This window comes from Amborella trichopoda, chromosome 5 (assembly GCF_054954075.1).
Source record: "Amborella trichopoda isolate Santa Cruz 75 chromosome 5, AtrichopodaSantaCruz75HAP2 v2.0, whole genome shotgun sequence".
Taxonomy (NCBI): domain Eukaryota; kingdom Viridiplantae; phylum Streptophyta; class Magnoliopsida; order Amborellales; family Amborellaceae; genus Amborella; species Amborella trichopoda.
In genome coordinates this window covers 32,759,161-32,778,621 of record NC_142340.1, presented here as the reverse complement: position 1 = coordinate 32,778,621, position 19,461 = coordinate 32,759,161, and the positions used below count along the sequence as shown (strand labels likewise).

At 34.3% G+C, this 19,461-nt stretch overlaps 1 protein-coding gene across 2 annotated transcripts; it reads right to left on the bottom strand.

The window, feature by feature from the left end:
* Positions 1-6,675: 6,675 nt before the first annotated feature.
* On the bottom strand, positions 6,676-13,027 carry LOC18432668 (zinc finger CCCH domain-containing protein 56). 2 transcript variants are annotated; one of them, XM_011624510.3, is made up of 2 exons: positions 12,109-13,027; positions 6,676-7,250 (listed from the first exon to the last, which is right to left on the bottom strand). In XM_011624510.3, the coding sequence occupies exons 1-2, from the start codon at positions 12,890-12,892 to the stop codon at positions 6,994-6,996; spliced, it is 1,041 nt and encodes a 346-aa protein (XP_011622812.1). In that variant the 5' UTR covers positions 12,893-13,027; the 3' UTR covers positions 6,676-6,993. The 2 variants fall into 2 exon arrangements, with proteins under 2 accessions (XP_011622812.1, XP_020521981.1); XM_020666322.2 differs by having other exon boundaries at positions 6,676-7,247.
* Positions 13,028-19,461: the final 6,434 nt, after the last annotated feature.

Below are 19,461 nucleotides of genomic sequence, written 5' to 3'. Positions count from 1 at the left end.
ATGGTTTTATCAGGCTCTCGCCCCATTGTAACTGGTGACCGATCTTGAGCTCTTTCCTTTGCTCTCTCATAACGTGAAACCATTTCTAGCATTGAGTCAAAAGAGAAATGCTTAATGCTTTTACTGAGGTAGAGTTTATACTTAGGGAAAGCATTCTCTATGGCCATACCGATCTTAGAGGCTTCAGAAAGCGTGCAACTAATGACTTTTGATGCAGCATCTCTAAATCGTTGGACAAAATCTATAAACTACTCTCCCAGATTGTGTTTGGTGGAGACCAATTCGCCAAGGGTCATTGATCTCTCTCTGGTCCAGTGATATTGCTCAACAAAATGTTGAAACAACTCATCGGGAGTTTGATTCGGGTATTTTGAGACCACCTCTCAAAACCATATTAAAGCCTATCCAGAGAGAGTATACTAAAACATGACCTTGAGACGACGAGGTTTCTCTTCAAGTGCATGAACATTGTATAAGTAAACGATGATACGATTTTCAGGATCACCTTACTTGTTGAACTTGTTTTCAAATTGAGGGAATTCGAAACTCGGAGGAAGATGTTCAACATCCCCAAGAACATCCTTGACGTAAGATCTTTGAGGAAGTATATTTGGAACTCTGATCTTAGCCATGGTGTCTTTAAATGTGGTTAATTCGCCTATCAACTAGGCAAGCTCAACTGACTCAAGGGTTTTAATCTCAAAGGTCTGTTGGTTTCCTAGAATTGATGGCATAATTTGTGGTGCAAAGGATGCAGCTGATATGGGTTGTACTAGACTAGACGGAGGCAGGGCTTGAGAAATGATTGGAGGATAATATGGGTAAGTTTGATGAGTGACCTGGACTAGAGGAGCCGAAGGCTGATAAGCCGCTGTCGGGGCCTGAAAATGGACAGTAGGGGCCTGGTGCACAAGATATCCTTGGTATGAGTGACTAGAGGCCAAAGGTGTGGCCGGAGGGTATGGAGCCGACATGTACGACTGACTCAGTGAATACTAAGTTGGAACATGAGTTGAATAGGCCACCTGCGACTTATGGTGCAGGACTGGGGTAGCCTGAAGAGTTTGCACCGATGGATAACTATACATGACCTGAGGAGGGTCAGGTATGGACTGACTATAGGATAGACGGTCCCATGGTCAAGCCGGTTCTATGAATGGTGGAGGTCAAGAAGATTGGTGGTGTCGGCTCGCCGACGCGGTGAAACTCACATGGCCTGATTGACGACTCGATACACTCAGGGCATGTGACTCAACAAGAGCAGCATGCCTGAAGAAAGCTTTAACCTTGGGTAAGTTCTTAAGACACTCGATTGGAAGGGACTCGAGGTATGGCTCAAAGAATTCTTGGGTTTAGATGAAGATGTCTTACTCTCTAGTTTTCCTTGGTGGCTAGTCTTGCTTGAGTTAGATTTGGACATTTGTGGGAAGTGCGCCCCTGATTGGGCCATATATTATCTAGACATAGACTTAGAAGATGAAGGTTGGTTCAACTCTGATTCTTTAGCTTCGGATCAAATGCTCTGACTGTTTTGAGTAGCTTGAGCGATACAAACTTGTTGCGCTCCACTGTTTGGCTGGACTACATATGGGTTAGCTAGGCTTAGCCCTGAGTGTAAGATTATGGACCCACTGAAACTCGATATCGACTGACTTGAGACAAGGCAGACCCAAGGAACTTAGTCATATGGTCTTGTAGGTCTAGTCATTTAAAGGAGTCTAGACTATGTAGTCAACTAAATAACTGAGTCACCATGAACAATGAACATAACTACAAGACTATGCACAAAAGTCTTATTTTTTTATTTGAATTTTATCATCATTTTTTTTTTATTTTAATCTAAGAAACAAGATAAAGATTATTCTAAAAGAGTTTTCTTATTTTTTTAGAGAGAATAAAGGATGTTTCTAAAGAAGATAAAGTCAAGAAAAATCTAAGTTATGCAGATAAGGCTTAAAAACAAAAGATAAGATAAAAAAAGAAACGGAAAAAAGATTTATTTCTAACCAAATCAGATAAAGCAGAGAAACCTAGATCTATCTTCTTTTTTATTTCTCTTTTTTTTTTTTAAAAAAAGTATTTTATCAAAAGAGGTAAAAAAATTCCTTTTTTGTTATTTTTTTTAGAAAAGAGAAAACGATTCTTTCTAAAAGACGTATTCTAAAAGGATAAAGATGCACTTAAAGAAAATAATTATGATCTAAAGAAGATAAAAGATGATGTAAAGATATAAGCATGAATGAAATAAGATATGAAAAAGATGATGTATATGATATCAAAATGAATATAAAGATGTTCTAAAAAACCATAAATGATAAAGATGATCTAAAAGACTATTTAAAAAGATGATCTAAAATGTGAATATAAAGAAAGATCTAATGATAAAGATGATCAAGATGAATCTCAAAGAAGGATGATCTAAAAAAATAAAGAAGCTCTAAAAGATGAATCTAAAGAAGATCTAAAGATAAAGATGATCAAAATGAGATCTAAAGGAAAGATGATTTAAAAAATAAAGATGATCTAAAAGATGAATCTAAAAAAGATCTAAAAATAAAGATGATCAATATGAGATCTAAAAGAAAGATGATCTAAAAATAACAAAGATAATCTAAAAGATGAATCTAAAGAAGATCAAAAGATAAAGATGATCAAGATGAGATCTAAAAGAAATATGATCTTAAAAAAATAATAAAGATGATCTAAAGATAAAAAAGATCAATATGTGATCTAAAAGAAAGACGATCTAAAGATTGAGAGGAAAAATATCTTAATTTTTTTATGGAGAAAGAAAAAAAGTAAGATCTAGAAAGAAAAGATAAAATATAATGAAAATACATCTTTTCAAGTCTACTTTTTTTTCTTTTTTTTTTATTCTTTTTTATTTTTTCTGGAAAAATAAATATGAAAAAAAAAATAAAAAAGCTTTTTTAAATCTAAAATACGGATTTGAAGCACAAGGTATCCCACGGTGGGCGCCAAACTGTTTATGCTTTGCGCCAATTTCTAGGATGAGATCTACTCAAATCTTAGCAAAAATTAAGTTACTTTTGAAAAGGTAGAAAGAGTGGTGTCGCTTGAATTATGGGCTCAGAGAAATCCCAGATCTATATAGATCCAGTCTTTCTCTGTGTCCACTGGAAACGTCAGCTCCAAATCTGTAGTTTGATCTAAAAACACTTCTAAATTTAAATAAATCTAATAATAATTTAGTTTTTAGAAAAAAATAAAATAAAACAGAGAATTAAATGAAGAAAAACATACTAAATTAAACAAAAAAAAAAAAAAATGCTTACCTCTAGGGACCTGAAAGCCGGAGTTTCGGATTTGGATTAAACTGTTCTTTTGATTTGCGCCACCATCTCTCTCTTTTTTATGTTTTTGCTTGTTTGAATTGGTATATCTAAGGTTCTTTAACTTAGATCTAAAGTCCCTAAAGCAGGGGAAAAAAGTTGGGGATTTATGTAGGGTCTACTTAGGCTTTTTTTGGTATTTCTTGGGATTGAAGAAGAATTTCTTTTAGTTTTCTAAGGTTTTTGGGATCTCCAGAGGTTGAATATGAATTTATATTTTTTTTTTGATTTTTTGGGATTTTTCGTAATTTGTTTCTGAATTTTCTAAGGAGTTTTCCTATTTTTGAGTATTTTTGGACAATTTTTTTAATTTCGAGAATTTCTAAGGTGTTATATATAAATATATATATATTTCGTCCAAGGAGATGGCGTATTTATAAAATTCAATTGGTGAATTGCTTGAATTAGGGGCAAAGAAAAATCCCAGATCTATACAGATCCGATCTTTTCTAAGTCCACTAACAGCGCCACTCTCTCTACCTTTGAAACGATAACTCAGTTTTTACAAGATTTGAGCAGATCTCATCCCAGAGATGAACGCAGATCAGAGCGTAGACAATACAAGACCGCCTGAAACACAAGCAAAGTAATGAACAGAAAGACCAAAACTTACAAGAGTGTTGGAGTAGATAGAGAGAGAAAATATGAACAAGGTGTTAATTCTAGGGTCTTTGAGTGTCCCCTTTCTTTCTTTTTTGAATTAATTTTTTTTCTTTTCAAAACTTGCTTCTCGAAAGAAGATCTGGGTATGTTTTACTTTTTATTTTTTATTTTTTGTGCATGGATCTAGCTCGAAATGCCCCACGGTGTGCTCCAAACTGTTCACGATGCAAATCGGAGATATCTTCAGATGAAGATCCATCAAATCCGTACCACAAATTGATTTTTTAAAAGTGAGTGGGAAAAATCAAATTCTGATCTGATTCCAGATTTATTAAAAAGCGAATAGATCTGCTATCAAATGAGTGGCAGAGCCAACATCGATCTAAAAAGCACGAAAGATTGAGTAAAATAAAAATAAAATCCTAGTTCTAACAAAATAACTGAAAAATAAAGAAAAATAGGATGAGAAATCCAAAAAAACGAAATATGAATGAAATAAGAATAAAATCCTAGATCTAACAAAATAACTAAAAAATAAAGGAAAAGAATGAGAAATCCAAACGTACAAAATATTAAATAAAATAATAAAATCCTAGATCTAACAAAATAATTGAAAAATAAAAGAAAAGATGATGATGACGAAAATACCTGGCCAGGCTAGTTGGCTCGGGGCACCCGAGGCTTTGAGGCCTCGCTTTGTATCGAAACCATGGTTGTGTACATATGTCCTATGTTGTTATCTCTTCAAATTTAATCAAACTTTCGCTTGGTTGAACTAGAGTTTGGTTGATCTAGATGAAAAGTTGGTTTCAGGGGGGGCTAGGGCTTAAGGTTGCTTATCCAGATCTAAGGTTACTCTCTAGCTCTCAAATTTCCAGGCTTATGGGTTAATAAAGTCCAACCCTAATGGGTCACAAAATATGTTTATATAAAGGCTCAAATCATACTAAAAAGGATATATACCAATTTCAAACAAATTTGCCAGCCAAATTTTCATTTTGGGGTCAAAGGAAGCTCAAATCTGACCAAAATTAGCAGTTGCGTTTTTTATGATATTGCCTACTAAAAATAAGGTACAAAATTGTTTTGCTATTTTTACTTAATTTATTACTAAAACAATGGTCTTACAGGATTCTGGATCACGGTATAGGAATCACGGACTATAATGGTCTATAGTTTGGAGGTTTACTAGAATAGTGTGGTCCTAAAGGTTCAAGAATATCACAGAATTTGTCAGTTTTAAAAATAGGGTGTCTACAAGATGCTTTACACTTTTTGGTATGCGGTCCAACTCGGACGAAACAATTATCCTTGTTGTAATGTTTTTGCCAAGAAATGCATGAAACAATTATCCTTGTTGTAATGTTTTTGCCAAGAAATGGAAAAGACAAAAATCAACTGTTGCCTTGCCTATCACGAAACTTAAATTAGGAATATCTTTTAGATTCTAAATTTTAGAGATGTGATCTCTAGAACGCCAACCTCGAAGGAAAAAAAAATTAATGTGTGCCAGAAGTGGTATTCCAAGATTGCACCGAAACCATCTAGAACCCCAACCTCGAAGGGAAAAAAAACTAATATATGCCAGAAATGGTATTCCGAGATTGCACGGAAACAATCTAGTTTTTGTAGGGAATGATCTAGATATTCAAGATCTCAAAATCCAAAACTTTTTCTTTGAAAATAATCTTGTTTCAAGTGTTTTGCTATGCCCTTGAGGACGCATAATATATGTGCCCTTTAAAAACCTTGTGAACATTAGGATGAATTGGGCACAAAACCAACGAGAGGATAGTTAAAACTATATGGCTTGACTAGATTTTAAAATATAAAAAAAAATAAGAATAAATATTTTACAATGGATGTGGTTATAAGGCTAAGACCCTAAACAATCAATATAAGACACTTTCAATAGTATCAAAAGGTGTTGTTTGAGGAAATCTTTGTGATGGCCTGAAATTTATTTTCATCACTAGTTATAAAATTTAAAGCTTCAAAAATAGTGTAAAATCAAGCATATTTATAAACACTTACAAGATGCCTTCTTTTCATCATTTGAAATCCATTTTTTATCATGTCCATACATCTTGATTAATTTAAAGACTTTTTAGCATCAAAACAAACATCTTTTAATGATTTTTTGAAGTGCACCTTGAGGTGATTGTTTACGGCCTCGCCCTCATATAAATTTTTTCCTTTTAAATGTATAATATATTGAAAAATATTGCCCAATTTTGTTGACAGGTCCAACTTGTCGACAACGGGGTTGAATTAACCAAGTCAAACAACGGTTCTGAACCTTCTTTTCTTACCAAACCAGGATTTTACTTTGGAGTAGACCAGCAAGACACTGTTAAACCACCGATCCTATGTTTTAAATAATAATTGTCCCAAAGTAGCAATAAATTTGCCAACTCCTTATGACTAGAATCGCTCAAAATTGAGTTTGCAGCAGATTGCGCCTGGAACAATTCAAGTATTTCTATGTGGAAACTAAATTAACATAAAGACTAGCACCTCGCTGTCAAAAGGATGAGTAATGAGGACTACAGTATACACTTTCAGTATTCTCAAAAATTGATTTACCATGCAGGAGGCCTTGCTAAAAGAGAAACTGAATAAATGGTTCTGGGGATTCCTCGAGCATTCTGTGTCCTCATATAAGAAAGCCTTTTAAACCACACAAAATCTGATAAAAAATTTGCAAGAGACGAGAATATAATTCAAAAGCATAAGACATCTTCTCAAAAGCCCATTAAGTACATTGCATGAATGCCTAAATGAAAAACACAGGAGGCCAGCTACACCCACCCAAACTGCCAGCATTACCACTCTCTTCCCATTTAAGGTTTTCTAGTTCCCCACAAAATCAACAAATTGTTAGCCCTCACATTAGCCCACCGGTTAAGGTTAAGAATGAATAACAGATGCATGTTATTGTGTGTAATGCATAACCTCCTGTTGCATATGAAGCCTGTCATTATGCAGGATACAATTTATGATGCATGGTGCACGAAGTTGGACAGATGATCATATTTCAAGCCTTCTCAGCAACCTGAGCACGAGCCGTGTGCTCCCACTCATTGTCATCAATCCAATCAGCATAGATTCTATTGATCTTCTCAGGTCCTTTCCATTTTGATAAACCTCTTTGCCCTTGCCCTAGCTCACAAGACCGCCTTAAAGTTGAAGTATTTTTTACACCAGTACTAGGATGAGAGGGTTTCGAGGTTGGAGTGAGGCCTGAATTCTCAATATCAGTATCCATGACAACACCATACTTTTGAAGTTCTGCTGCACAGTACAATAACATAAAATAGTTTGATAAGCAACAATTACTAAGCATGTGGAGTCTCATAATTTCCATTTACTTAACAGGTTTATTGCATTGGGACGGCTTTGCTATAGCCCTATTGAACTAGAAAACCCAAAGGCCAATGGGACCATGACACACTGATGACATGATGGATGGTGAATGAGTAAGGGAACCCCCAGAACAGGACATTGTCCCCATGCTGTGGCTCCAGCACTCCATCAATGTCCATCATTTCATCGTACAGTTGGGAACCCAGAAGACTATGGTTTTCTATAGTCCGTTGGATTATACTGTCCTCTCTCTTTTATTATATACTTATTCACAAACAAGATGACAAAGGCAACAGGCAACAAGCAACAAGGGCAAGGTAATGGAAAGGAAAAACAGCATCTAGTAAACTGTCCAGTAAACATGCAACAAGCCCCAGATACCTAATGCAGGCTGAAAGATAACACTAATTATTCTTCAAGTGAACTGCATAGTTACAGGTTCAAAATGAAGCTTCACTAGCTGAATTAATAAGAGGGAAGAGATGGACCACTGCTGTAAAATATGAGCTTGAGTGCAGATGTGAGTAATGTTCTCAAATTGGAGTAATATGGAGCCCAACAAAAGTTAGATACACGCATGAAAATAAAATGAAATTCCTGGGTCAGCTGTAGGAAGTCCAAACAATAATGTCATCATCACTATCATTATCATCTGAGCCCTATCCCAACTATTTTGAGTCGGATAGTTATGTGACCAGAACAATGGACTCTAGAAGTTTTGAATTTTTTTTTTTAAATAATAACATTGGCATATTGCAGTATGGGTGGCATTAATTCAATACGATACATATAACATGCATCAACAAATTGCCCAAAGGCTACAACCAGCCATTGACAATGTAAAATTCCCTGTTTGCCCCCTACTAAAGTAAATTACCCCTAAAGGCAGCTCTAAGAGGTGGGGAGGGAACTTTCATCAAAACACCAAAGCCCACACCATTTCTTCCACCAAATTTCACAAAATTTGAAGTATTGAACTTTTGGGAAAGGAAGGGATCAATTTGGGTTTTACAATCCACAGTTGACACCATGTATTTCTTTTGTTTTCCATTTTTGAGAATACAAAGGGTAATCTCCAATAACTTCAGCAATGCCAAACTGCTCCTCTCGTAAAAAAATTAATACCTGAATTAAATTTGAGGAAGAAAGAATATTGGATAACTGAATTTTCTCTAGAGGATTGTAGATGTAGATTAAAGTCATTGAACAGATTGCATAATTGAAATGTAGGAAGGGTATATCCAATAACTAAAGTAGGCCATAGCTGAGCACTGCTAAAACAAACTCTAGCTTCAAGAAAAACTCCCCAATCGAAGGTGTAAACAGGTCAGGTCGTAGACTCCAACATGGACCCAACCCGATCCAGTTAGGTCTGGGCTGGATCTGGACCCAGAATGGGACCCAATCAGGTCTAATTAGCCAAACAAGTCCTGCCATGTCCAGACCTGGACCCAGAACGGGATCCAATCAGGTCTAATTGGCCAAACAAGTCCTGCCTGGTCCAGACCTAAAGCCAAGAGGGTCAAGCTGCTGGTTGGCAGGTTGATCTGACCAGACTATCACCCCCATCCCCAATACCAAGTTTTGAATATGAAGAGAGACATATACAGAATCTAGACACGCCCAATCTGCATTTAGCCCTCCTATTGGATTACATCATCCATAACAAGTAGTGTAGTAACTATTTTAGACATTCTTAGTGATATGAATGATGTGCAACAGCCACTTCAATCCCACTTTCTCAAGCCTGCACAAAATTTTCTATTACTCCACCATTGGTTAGTAGTAGAGTGATCGGGTTGGGTCCATGTTGGAGTAGAGTGATCGGGTAATTGAGTTGAGATCCGCTCATTATGAAGCATATTGTAACATGCCTATACATGAGCATCTACCTTCCAAAGTGCATTGACCATATCCAAAATGTGTTGGGCAGCAGCGACTCAATTCGGGACGATACAATCAGACAATAGAGGCACGGTGGGAGCATGAGCAAGTAAGGCAATGGACTCAATACAGGGTTACATCAATATTTAGATAATGTATCGTAACCCATATTGGAAAAACCGAGAGATCTAACCAATAACCGCCCAGTTAGATCGAAACCGGCCACTGGCTGATTCTGGTTTCAGGCGGTTTTGGTGAGCGGCCGGTGTTTCAAAATAAAAAAGTTCAAAACAATGTATATAAGATCCCAAAAATAAGGAATTTGGTTTGTAATACAGTTTTTTATGTTCCTTACATTATGGTAAAGATTAGAAATTGTTTTGGTCATTAATATTCACTTTTATATTTTCCCATCTTTTTCAGAAAATTTTAAAAATACCCCTAAGCACAAATCGATTCTTTAAAATCCATTTTTTCATTAATTTTCAACTTCATTTGAATGTGTTTTGTTTTAATCATTCTTTATATGTTTTTCATATTTTAGTAGATTTTTTTGTATCTTTTTTATTTTTTTCAACAACTTTTTGACTACACTGGACTTGCCCGGTTAGAATGGTTAAATCGGCCGGTTTACCGATTAGGCCAGTTAAACCGCTTCTGGCCCAATGTCCGATTAACCGTTCTGGTTCGATTTTGCAAACATTGGTCGTAACAAGTACGTAGGGGAAATATTCCAATGCAGGAGAGAAATCAAAGTTTTGACGAGGAGGTCCACAAAACATGTGGATTTAATGAAAGTTTGTATGCCAAACAGCCTCCTTTTATTATTTTTTTGCAACCTAGGTTTCATTAAAGTTTACCCAGGATCCAGACAAGCGCTAACCTTAAAAATTCTCAATCAAGTAATAGCATGAGAATAAATTCAAGGAGGTTAATTACTTAATTCATCAACGAAGAACTTCAGTCATTTTCTTGTCTCATTTTTTTTTGGATAGGTAAAATTGAGAATCAATGTTACAAGGTCCAGTTTGCGAACATGGTAATGTGCAAGTCTGAAAGCACTCTTAGGAAAGAAAGTTCTTACTTTTATCTATGAGCAGAAGAAATTTACAAAAGATTTCATCAAAATAAAATCCAGAAGAAGAAGAGAGTTCTGGAAAATTTTGCAATCCCTAGGGTATCAATAGAAAACCTGCGCAGGAAACATCTTTACAAGAAGTCTCTTTAAGAGCTACTAGGAAAATCTATGACTGAAAAAAGTTTCCCTAGACTAGGATTGAGATTGCAAACATTGATTAGAGAGCACATGAATATGATCATTAGTGGTGATCATTTATGATCTTTTTATGGTGTAATTGACAGGCAGCAAGATCACAGGTGACAAATTGGACCTCTCCAAGAATTTGGAGAATGGTCAACGCTCAATAACAAGAATCAAAATAATGGTAGAATGTGTGATGACAGATAATAAGAGATCAAATAATGGCATTAAGCAATAAGTACACAGAGCCGTTTACTTCTAGAGACATGTTCATAAAATTGCGAATCACAAACATGCAAATATTCTAGTCACAACAGTAAAGGTATCTTCGTAATCATGACTAACGGTACAGAATCAAGCGGATTGAACTTGAGCTTGGATCCAATGGTAGCCTACAACATTCTATTCACAGAAACAGCTACTACAGTGCAAGCCCGGGAATGTTTTGCAACATAGCATTTCTAATAGTAACATGAAGGAGTTTGTCTTGCCTTCTCAAATGATCAAGTTCACTGAATATCTGTAATGTCATATAAATAAGTCAAGCTATCACAACTTTACCAGGGCACAAATAAAAGCCTTGCACTCAAGCTAGATGCCTTACAAGGAAAAATATGCATAATCAAAGTATCATTTCATTATCATCATAAGGCCAATCAGATAACAGTGTGCAGCTAATGATATGACGAGATGGATTGAATGGCCTTGTCCATGAGTGTTGAAAGACAGCAAACAAAGAAAGAACAACAGGAGCCTAACGTGTTCCCCTTTAGCTTCAAAGTGCCACTAGCCCTACACGAGCACAGTTTCCAACTTTGAAATTTGAACTAGATGAGACTATTTGTCTCCAATTTGAGAGTTGATAAGTGATAAAAAGGGAAATGGCAGTAAAAGAACATGTTCAAGAGATGCAAACCAATTCAAACAGAGAACTAGATGAGATTATCTGTCTCCAATTTTTGGGAATTGGTAAGTGATAAAAAGGGTAATGGCACTAAAAGAACAAGTTCAAGAGATGCACACCAATACAAACAGAATTCAGGAACACAAGGATCAACCCTGGGGAAGCACAATAAAGCCATAAAAATTAACTCTATAAAAATAGATTCAAAAAGCCCAAGAAAGACATAGAAATTAACTCTATAAATATAGTTTAGTTTCAAAAATCGGTCTGCCAAGAACCTAGGAACCTTGGGAAACCTAATAGAAATTCAAAATTAACTGTCTGTGAAGCGCCTAGGAACCCTGGGAAACCTAATAAAGGCATAGAAATTAACTCTGCCTAGGCACTAGGGGTAAGCGAATAGGCAGTAGGGCCCAACTAGGCAGCTATTTTTGGTGATTGGGATTGGGTGGGGTATTTTTAGTGTTTTTTGTTTGGATTATACCACGGTCGATGAAACACTGCTGAAAAATTCCAGTAAAGAAATTGAAATCAACCCTGATAAAGCCCAATAAAGCCATGAAAGACTACCCAGGAAAATCCATGGGCCAAAACTAAACAAAACCCCATAGTCCAATGAAATGAAGCAAAAGCACCAAACCCTCTAAGACCATGAAACCCTGCCACTCAAAAACCCAAAAAAGTAACAATAACAACAACATAAAAGGGAAAAGTACGAAGAGCCAGTGGGCTCATACCTGCAGCTCCATGGGCAAAATGGCACTTCTCTCCAAAAGGGCAAGAACCAGTACTCTCCCACTTGTTACACATCCTCGTCTTCCAAAACATCGGCTTCAGGTTCGACCCATTCAGTTCACCACCATTCCCTCCCTCCGTTGCATTCAAACCCACTGGTTTTTTAGAAAAATTTGAAAGTGATTCAAATACATGAGAACCTCCATTACCAGAATTAGAATTTGTTCCGATACTAATTGCCAAACTCTCTCTAGATCTGCCCAAATCATCATGGACAAAGTTACATCGATCCCCATAAGAACACACCTCCCCATTATAGTACTTCTTACAAATTCTAAGTCTATGAAGCCTCTGGTTCTCTTGCCAAGTCAGCAATTGAGGAGGAGTAGGAAGGGGCAAAGTTGGTTCTTCTCTGAAAGGAAAAAGAGGAAGCGGTGCAGAGGAAGCTCCACTATCAACTATCTGTTGCCAATTTGGAGGTGGTTTTCGAAGGTCATCGACTCCATGAGCGTAGTTACAGGAGTTCGGCGTGTAAGGACAATTTCCTTGCTGGAATCTTGTGCAGAGTTTGGTTTTGAAGAAGATCCGACCATAGCTTGGGTTTCCTCTGGGACGAGAAGGAAAGGGGTCAATGGGATTTGGATCACCAAAGGAAAACGAAAGCCTGAGTTTTTTGGAGGGGTGAAAATTAGGGTTAGGGTTTTGGGGTTCGAAGTCTTCATCAGTGGGCCACATGATGGGGTGGTTACGGGAGAAAGGGGGCCACAGCTCCGAGGGCGGGTTCATGGTTTGGATTTTGCTTAGAGAGAGAGAAACCTAAACCCAGAGAGAGAGAGAGAGAGAGAGAGGACGTAAATTCAAGAGAGCAAGAAAGAGAGAGAGCGAGAGAGAGAGAGAGAGAGGGAGAGGGATCCAACTCCCATATCGACCATATCTATATATAGGACACGAGACCGTTTTTTAAAATTTTAAAAATACAAATTTAATTTTTAAATTTTTTTGGTAAGTTTATCATATATCATATACACACTGGGATGATATGCATATCGTAAAGTATTATATATCGCATATTTATTATCTATATGTAAAACTATTTGTAATCCCTCGAGTATATTCTATTTACATTAAAAATTAGATATATAATTTCTACAAAATAAAAATTTAATTTATTAAACTAAAAGTATTCATTTCTGATTAACAATAAATTTATAGATATTAAATCTAAAAAATATTTATCGATAGAATAATAGTATAGCATGCTCCCACAAGAACATGTTATACAAATTTTCAAAATCAAAATACTAGCCTTTATTTATTATCGGGTGAATATATGATTTTGTTATAAAATATTTTTAAGATTATCTCAAAATCTATTTTCATATCTAATTATAAAATTTAAAATTTAAAAAAAGGTTAAAATCAAGTAGATCTATAAACATATGAAAATCTTGAAAATGGACTATGTAGAGAATGAGTTGCAAGATTCACTATTTCTAATACTCAAAATCTTTTTTATATATATATTCATGCAGCTCAAGTTGCAAGATTCACTATTTATGGTACTCAAAATCTTTTTTTTATATATATTCATGCAGCTCGATGTCAAGATGATCAATTAGAAGGTTTTTCAACATTAAAACAATATTTTTCGATGGATTTTTTATGTGCATCTTTAATTCTACATTTTAAGATTGTAACCTCATATAAACTTTTTGTCATATGCGTAACAAAAGCAACAATAGTTACCTTGTTTCTTACAAAAATGACCAACATCTTTAAAGAAAAAGATAATTAAGTCTTTGAATATGATGAAGTTTATATAAAGCCTATGCTTTATGAGAACAAAATAAAGCCTAGCCTCAAATCCTCGTTCCGAAAAGCACATCCCACATTGAAAATCTCCATGATGCTCTAATATCAATTTTTGACGCCAACAATAAACTTTGAAAGTAAAAAAATGCTACAAATCTTATCGATATGTGAACACTTATTTTTATAGTAAAATGGATGGCCTAGGTGATTTGTTGCCATATACACTATTTTTCGATTTTGAAATCCTAATTTTTTTTCACAACTATAATATTCAATCCGAGATGATCGATTCAAAGGTTTTCCAATTGTTGAACTGCAATTTTTGATGAATTATTAGGTGATGGTTTACTTATTTTGATAGGACTGACCATTACATTACAAAATAAAAAGGGTGCGGTTTCAATAAGGTTGCAAACTTAAAGAATCCAATTAAGGCGCTCCTCGAAATTTTATTATAACATATAATTTTGGTATAAAAAATTCTTAAAATTATCTAAAAATATATTTTCATATATAATTATAAAATTTTAAACTCCAAAAATGGTTAAAATCATGTAGATCTATAAACATGTGAAAATCTTGAAAATGGACGGTCTAGATAATGTGTTGTAAGATGCACTATTTTTGGGACTCATAATCTTTTGTTTTATACATTCATACATCTCCATGTCGAGATGATCAATTAGAGGGTCTTTCAACATTAAAACAACCTTTTCCGATGGATTTTTGAGGTGTATCCATAATTCTACATTTTAAGGTTGCAACCTTATATAAACTTTTCCCAAATAAAAAATCATATCAAATTTAGTCAATTTACATTTATAGTATTTCCTAATATTTGTTTAAAAAGCTACAATTATCTATATCTATGCTACGTTATTAAGTCAACGTTAAGGGATGTACACATGTTGAAAGAGGTCACATGATATCTACGGATTGGGTGATAAAATTCTAAAAAACATCCATATTTTAGTTTTCAAAAAAAATTATTTATGCTTTGGGTAGAGAAGCAAAAAGGAGAGTTCACGGGAGAGATACGATTCAAATGGGAGAGATTTTCTCTTAAATTTGATGTATTTCAAAAAAATGGAAATTCAAATATTTGGATTATCTTTTGATGAATAGTTCTTAAAAATAGTGTAATCTAAGGGAGAGAGAAATTGGATAAAGAAGATCATAAATTTTAGAGGAGAGATTTTTGTAGAGCGGTTTGAAAGATAGATGTTGGATAAAGAAGATCATGAATTTTGGAGAGATTTTCTCTTAAATTTGATGTATTTTAAAAAAATAGAAATTCAAATATTTGGATTATCTTTTGATGAGATAGTTCTTAAAAATAGTGTAAGCTAAGGGAGAGAGAAATTGGATAAAGAAGATCATGAATTTTAGAGGAGAGATTTTTGTAGAGATGTTGGATAAAGAAGATCATGAATTTTGGAGAGATTTTCTCTTAAATTTGATGTATTTTAAAAAAATAGAAATTCAAATATTTGGATTATCTTTTGATGAGATAGTTCTTAAAAATAGTGTAAGCTAAGGGAGAGAGAAATTGGATAAAGAAGATCATGAATTTTAGAGGAGAGATTTTCGTAGAGCCGTTTGAAAGATAGATGTTGGATAAAGAAGATCATGAATTTTAGAGAAGAAATTTTAATAAAGCTGTGAGAAAGACGTGGAAGAGAGAGATGTAACTAAGAGAGAGAGTGTGAACTTCTAACCTCAGGTGGATAAGAGAGAGATAGTTATGGATATACTTAAGGGGAGAGATGCCTAGATAGAAAAGGTAGTGGATCTTGAGAGATTTTTATATCTATCTATTGTTTTATTCGTTATCCGAATTATAGGAGAGACAATCTTTAGAAAGTGAGACGATTCCCTTTTTCTTCCTTAATACGAATTTGGAAATCAAAATTATAGGAAATATAATATTTAGAGAGAGATTTGGTTAATCACAAAATAAATTGATTCTTTTTTTTCCTCTCTATAAATTAGAAAACTATAATTATAAATAAAAAATTTGGTTAAGTATAAAGAAAGTCAATAGCAAATTGAGAAAAATAGGCTTGAAGGATTTCTAAAGGAGAGAGAGAAAGTATGTTAAAATTTTATAGAGAGAAGAAATGTTAAAATTTTATAGAGAGAATATATGTTAAAATTCTAGAGAGAAAATTTTAAAAAAAATTTAGAGAGATGAACTATCTCAAGATTTTAGAGAGAAAAACTATCTCACATTTTAACTTTTAGAGAACGAAAGTATGTTAAAATTTTAGAGAGAGAAAGTATGTTAAAATTTTACAGAGAAAAAGTACTAAATTTTTTTAAAGGGATAAACTATCTCAAAATTTGAGAGAGAGAAGCTATCATATTTTAAAAAGAAAAAGTACATGCAAATTTTTAGATAGAGAAACTATTTCAAAATTTTTAGAGAGAAAAATAATATCATATTTTAATTTGGAGAAAAAACCATATCAAAAAGTACATGCAAATTTTTAGAGAGAGAAACTATTTCAAAATTTTTAGGGAGAAAAACAATTTCATATTTTAATTTGGAGAAACAACTATATCAAATTTTAAAGGGTAGACACATGTTGAAAGAATAAGGAGAGGCCTATAGTAGGGATCGGGTGATAAAATTTCAAAAGATATCCATATTTTAGTTTCCAAAAAAATTTGTTTATGCCTAGGGTAGGGAAGAAAAATAGAGTTCAAAGGAGAGATACGATTGTAATGGGAGAGATTTTCTCTGATGTATTTCTAAAAAAAAGTGGAAATTCAAATTTTTGGATTTTGTTTTAATGGGTTGGTTCTAAAAAATAGTGTAGGCTAAGGGAAAGAGATGTTGGATAGAGAAGATTATGAATTAGTCGACTACCCTTCTATGGACCTCTCACCACAAATTACTGAAGAGCCACTACCTTGACCAAGGTAAATTACCAATATTCCTTTATATGCATTTTCTATAGATAAGTTATAAAAATGCCCTTATCGAGGTGTTAAACAGATGCGAGCCATGAGCCCAACCGCAACCGCACATGTGCTAAGGGCGCCCCTATACTGACGCAAACATACGAAGTGTAGCGAAGTGTAAAATGCGCCTCAAGTGCCCCGGCATGCATGGATGTTGCATTACTCACGTGCTTTACAGATGCCTTCACTTTCCTTAGATGTATGTATATAATGGAAGATAGTAACCCTTTATTTACAGATGACCTCCTCTGTTGTACCACTTCTCTTACTACTATAGGGTTAACAATGGGTCGAGCGGCTCAACTCCAAAAAAGTAGGGGTTGGCCACAGAATGAGGGCCTAAGCTTGAGCCGATCCAATGGGGCTTTTTTTTTCTTTTTTTCTTTTCTATGCTTCTACTTGGCCGGTCCTGCCCACTAAGGGCCAGGGCTAGGGCCGAGGATGACCCAGCCCAGGCTTGGTCAGTAAGCCAAAAGAGTACTTTTCAAAGATTATAGAAAACAGAATAATAATTTTTGAAGAGTATAATTTAAAATAATATTATTTTAAAGGGATTGTATTACAACCATCCGATGTGAAACGCAATAGCCTAGGTATGCCACAAAGTTTGAGAAAATTTATTTTGAAGTTTGAGCTTGATCAATAGAATAAATGCAGCTATATAATTTCATATCCAATGCTCTAAAATTAATTGTAACCACCTTGTACTAAAGATAAGATATATTTCCTATTCAAAGACAATATTTTCCAATGCAAAATACTGAACTATTATGATGATCCACCAACCTGTGCGGTGTACCTTCCATAGATAAAAACTGAAAGCATCGTACATATCCTCATGGTAGTATGCCCGACATAGCAGGGCATCCATTTCACAATTTCATATATATATATATATATATATATATATATATATATTAAAAATAAATATAAAATACAATATATCATATATTATAGTATGTTATAAGTATTATATATTTCTATTTAAATCATTATCTATGTAAATATAAATATAAGATATTTACCATATATCCCAAGAGTTATCAAACACAGAAACTATGAACTTACTAACTTCTCAGGGAGGTTATCAAACACAGAAACTATGAACTTTTTAAGTAACTTTTAATTTACAGTTCTTCAGTAACTTCCAATTTCCAGTTCAGGCTTCCTGTTATCAAACATGCCTTTAGAGAAGAAATTTTCGTAGAGCTATGGGAGAGATAGACGTGGAAGTGAGAGATGTGACTGAGAGGGTAAGTGAACTCCTAAACTCATGTGGATAAAAGAGAGTTATGGATATACTAAGGGGGGAGATGCATAGATAGAAAAGGCGATGAATCTTGAGAGATTTGTATATCTATCTATTATTTTATTCGTTATCCGAATTATAAAGAGGGACGATTCTCTTTTTTTTCCTCTATACAAATTTGGAAACCAAAATTATAGGAAATATAATCTTTAGAGAGAGATTTGGTTAATCACAAAACAAATTGATTCCTTTTTTTCCTCTCTACAAATTAGAAGGCTAAAATTATGAATAAAAGATTTGGTTCGGTATAAAGAAAGTCAATAGAAAATTGAGAAAAATTGGCTTGAGGGATTTTCTAAAGGAAAGAGAAAGAGAGACGTTGGTAGAGAGTCAGCTTGACCGATAGAACATGGTATTGAACCATAAACAAGGGTTGAAGACAAAAATATTTATAAAATGATAGAGAGAGAAAGATAGAAATAAAAAGAATTTTGTTGTAAAGTTTCTGGATAGCTAGAGAGTCTTTGTATTTTCTAATGGGTGAGTGAGTCCCTTTATAAACATTGAAGCTTATCTCATTGCCACATATGACAGGTTTTGCATCTAATGGTCCAAATTTCTCTTTGCCCATATCAATAGATTAGCTTTTCCTTGTTTATCATTCTCTCTCCTTACCTCAAAGAAAAAAACCGTTTGGATTAGTGTGACTGTTAGAATATCATTTATGGTGATTAAAAAAAAAGAAAGAAAGAGAATGGAATATACCATAAAAAATAGTCAAAGAATTTGAATGCAATGAGACAATTATAACAAGTATCTAATATAATTAAATTAACTTTAATGCATTTAAAAATATAAGGTAAGAGAGGCACCATGAACACTATGGTGATTATGAAGCCTTGGCAGCCATACTTCAACACTCCCACTTGGCCAAAAGGCCAAATGCACTAACATTGCTAAGCCACAAGGTTTTACGTGTTTAAGGTTTTACCCAATGTAACATGCTTCGCTACAAAGACTTGTCCACCTACATGATTTAATCTTTTATAGCATTCAAAAGGTATTTCTTAGGAGAAAAAATTATATTTTTTAAGTCCCAGGATGGTCATATGCTTGGAGAACATTTTAGCTATCAATCTCTTTGTTAAATGGTATGCTATCATATCATTGAAAGGCAAATAAGGTAATGCAATTTCTTTCTTTTCTGCTTTGTCTAAGATATAGTGGTAATCAACTTCTATGTGTCTGCCTTGAGAGCTCATTTCTTTATTTTTAATTAATGAAATTGTAGCTTGGTTATCGTAAAACATCTGAACTTACTCGTTCA

Coding starts and splice junctions, on each gene's coding strand:
- LOC18432668 (XM_011624510.3), bottom strand. CDS start 12,892: ATGAACCCGCCCTCGGAGCTGTGGCCCCCTTTCTCCCGTAACCACCCC. Junction 7,251..12,108: donor TTTTGCCCATGGAGCTGCAG/GTATGAGCCCAC, acceptor TGTACTGTGCAG/CAGAACTTCAAAAGTATGGT.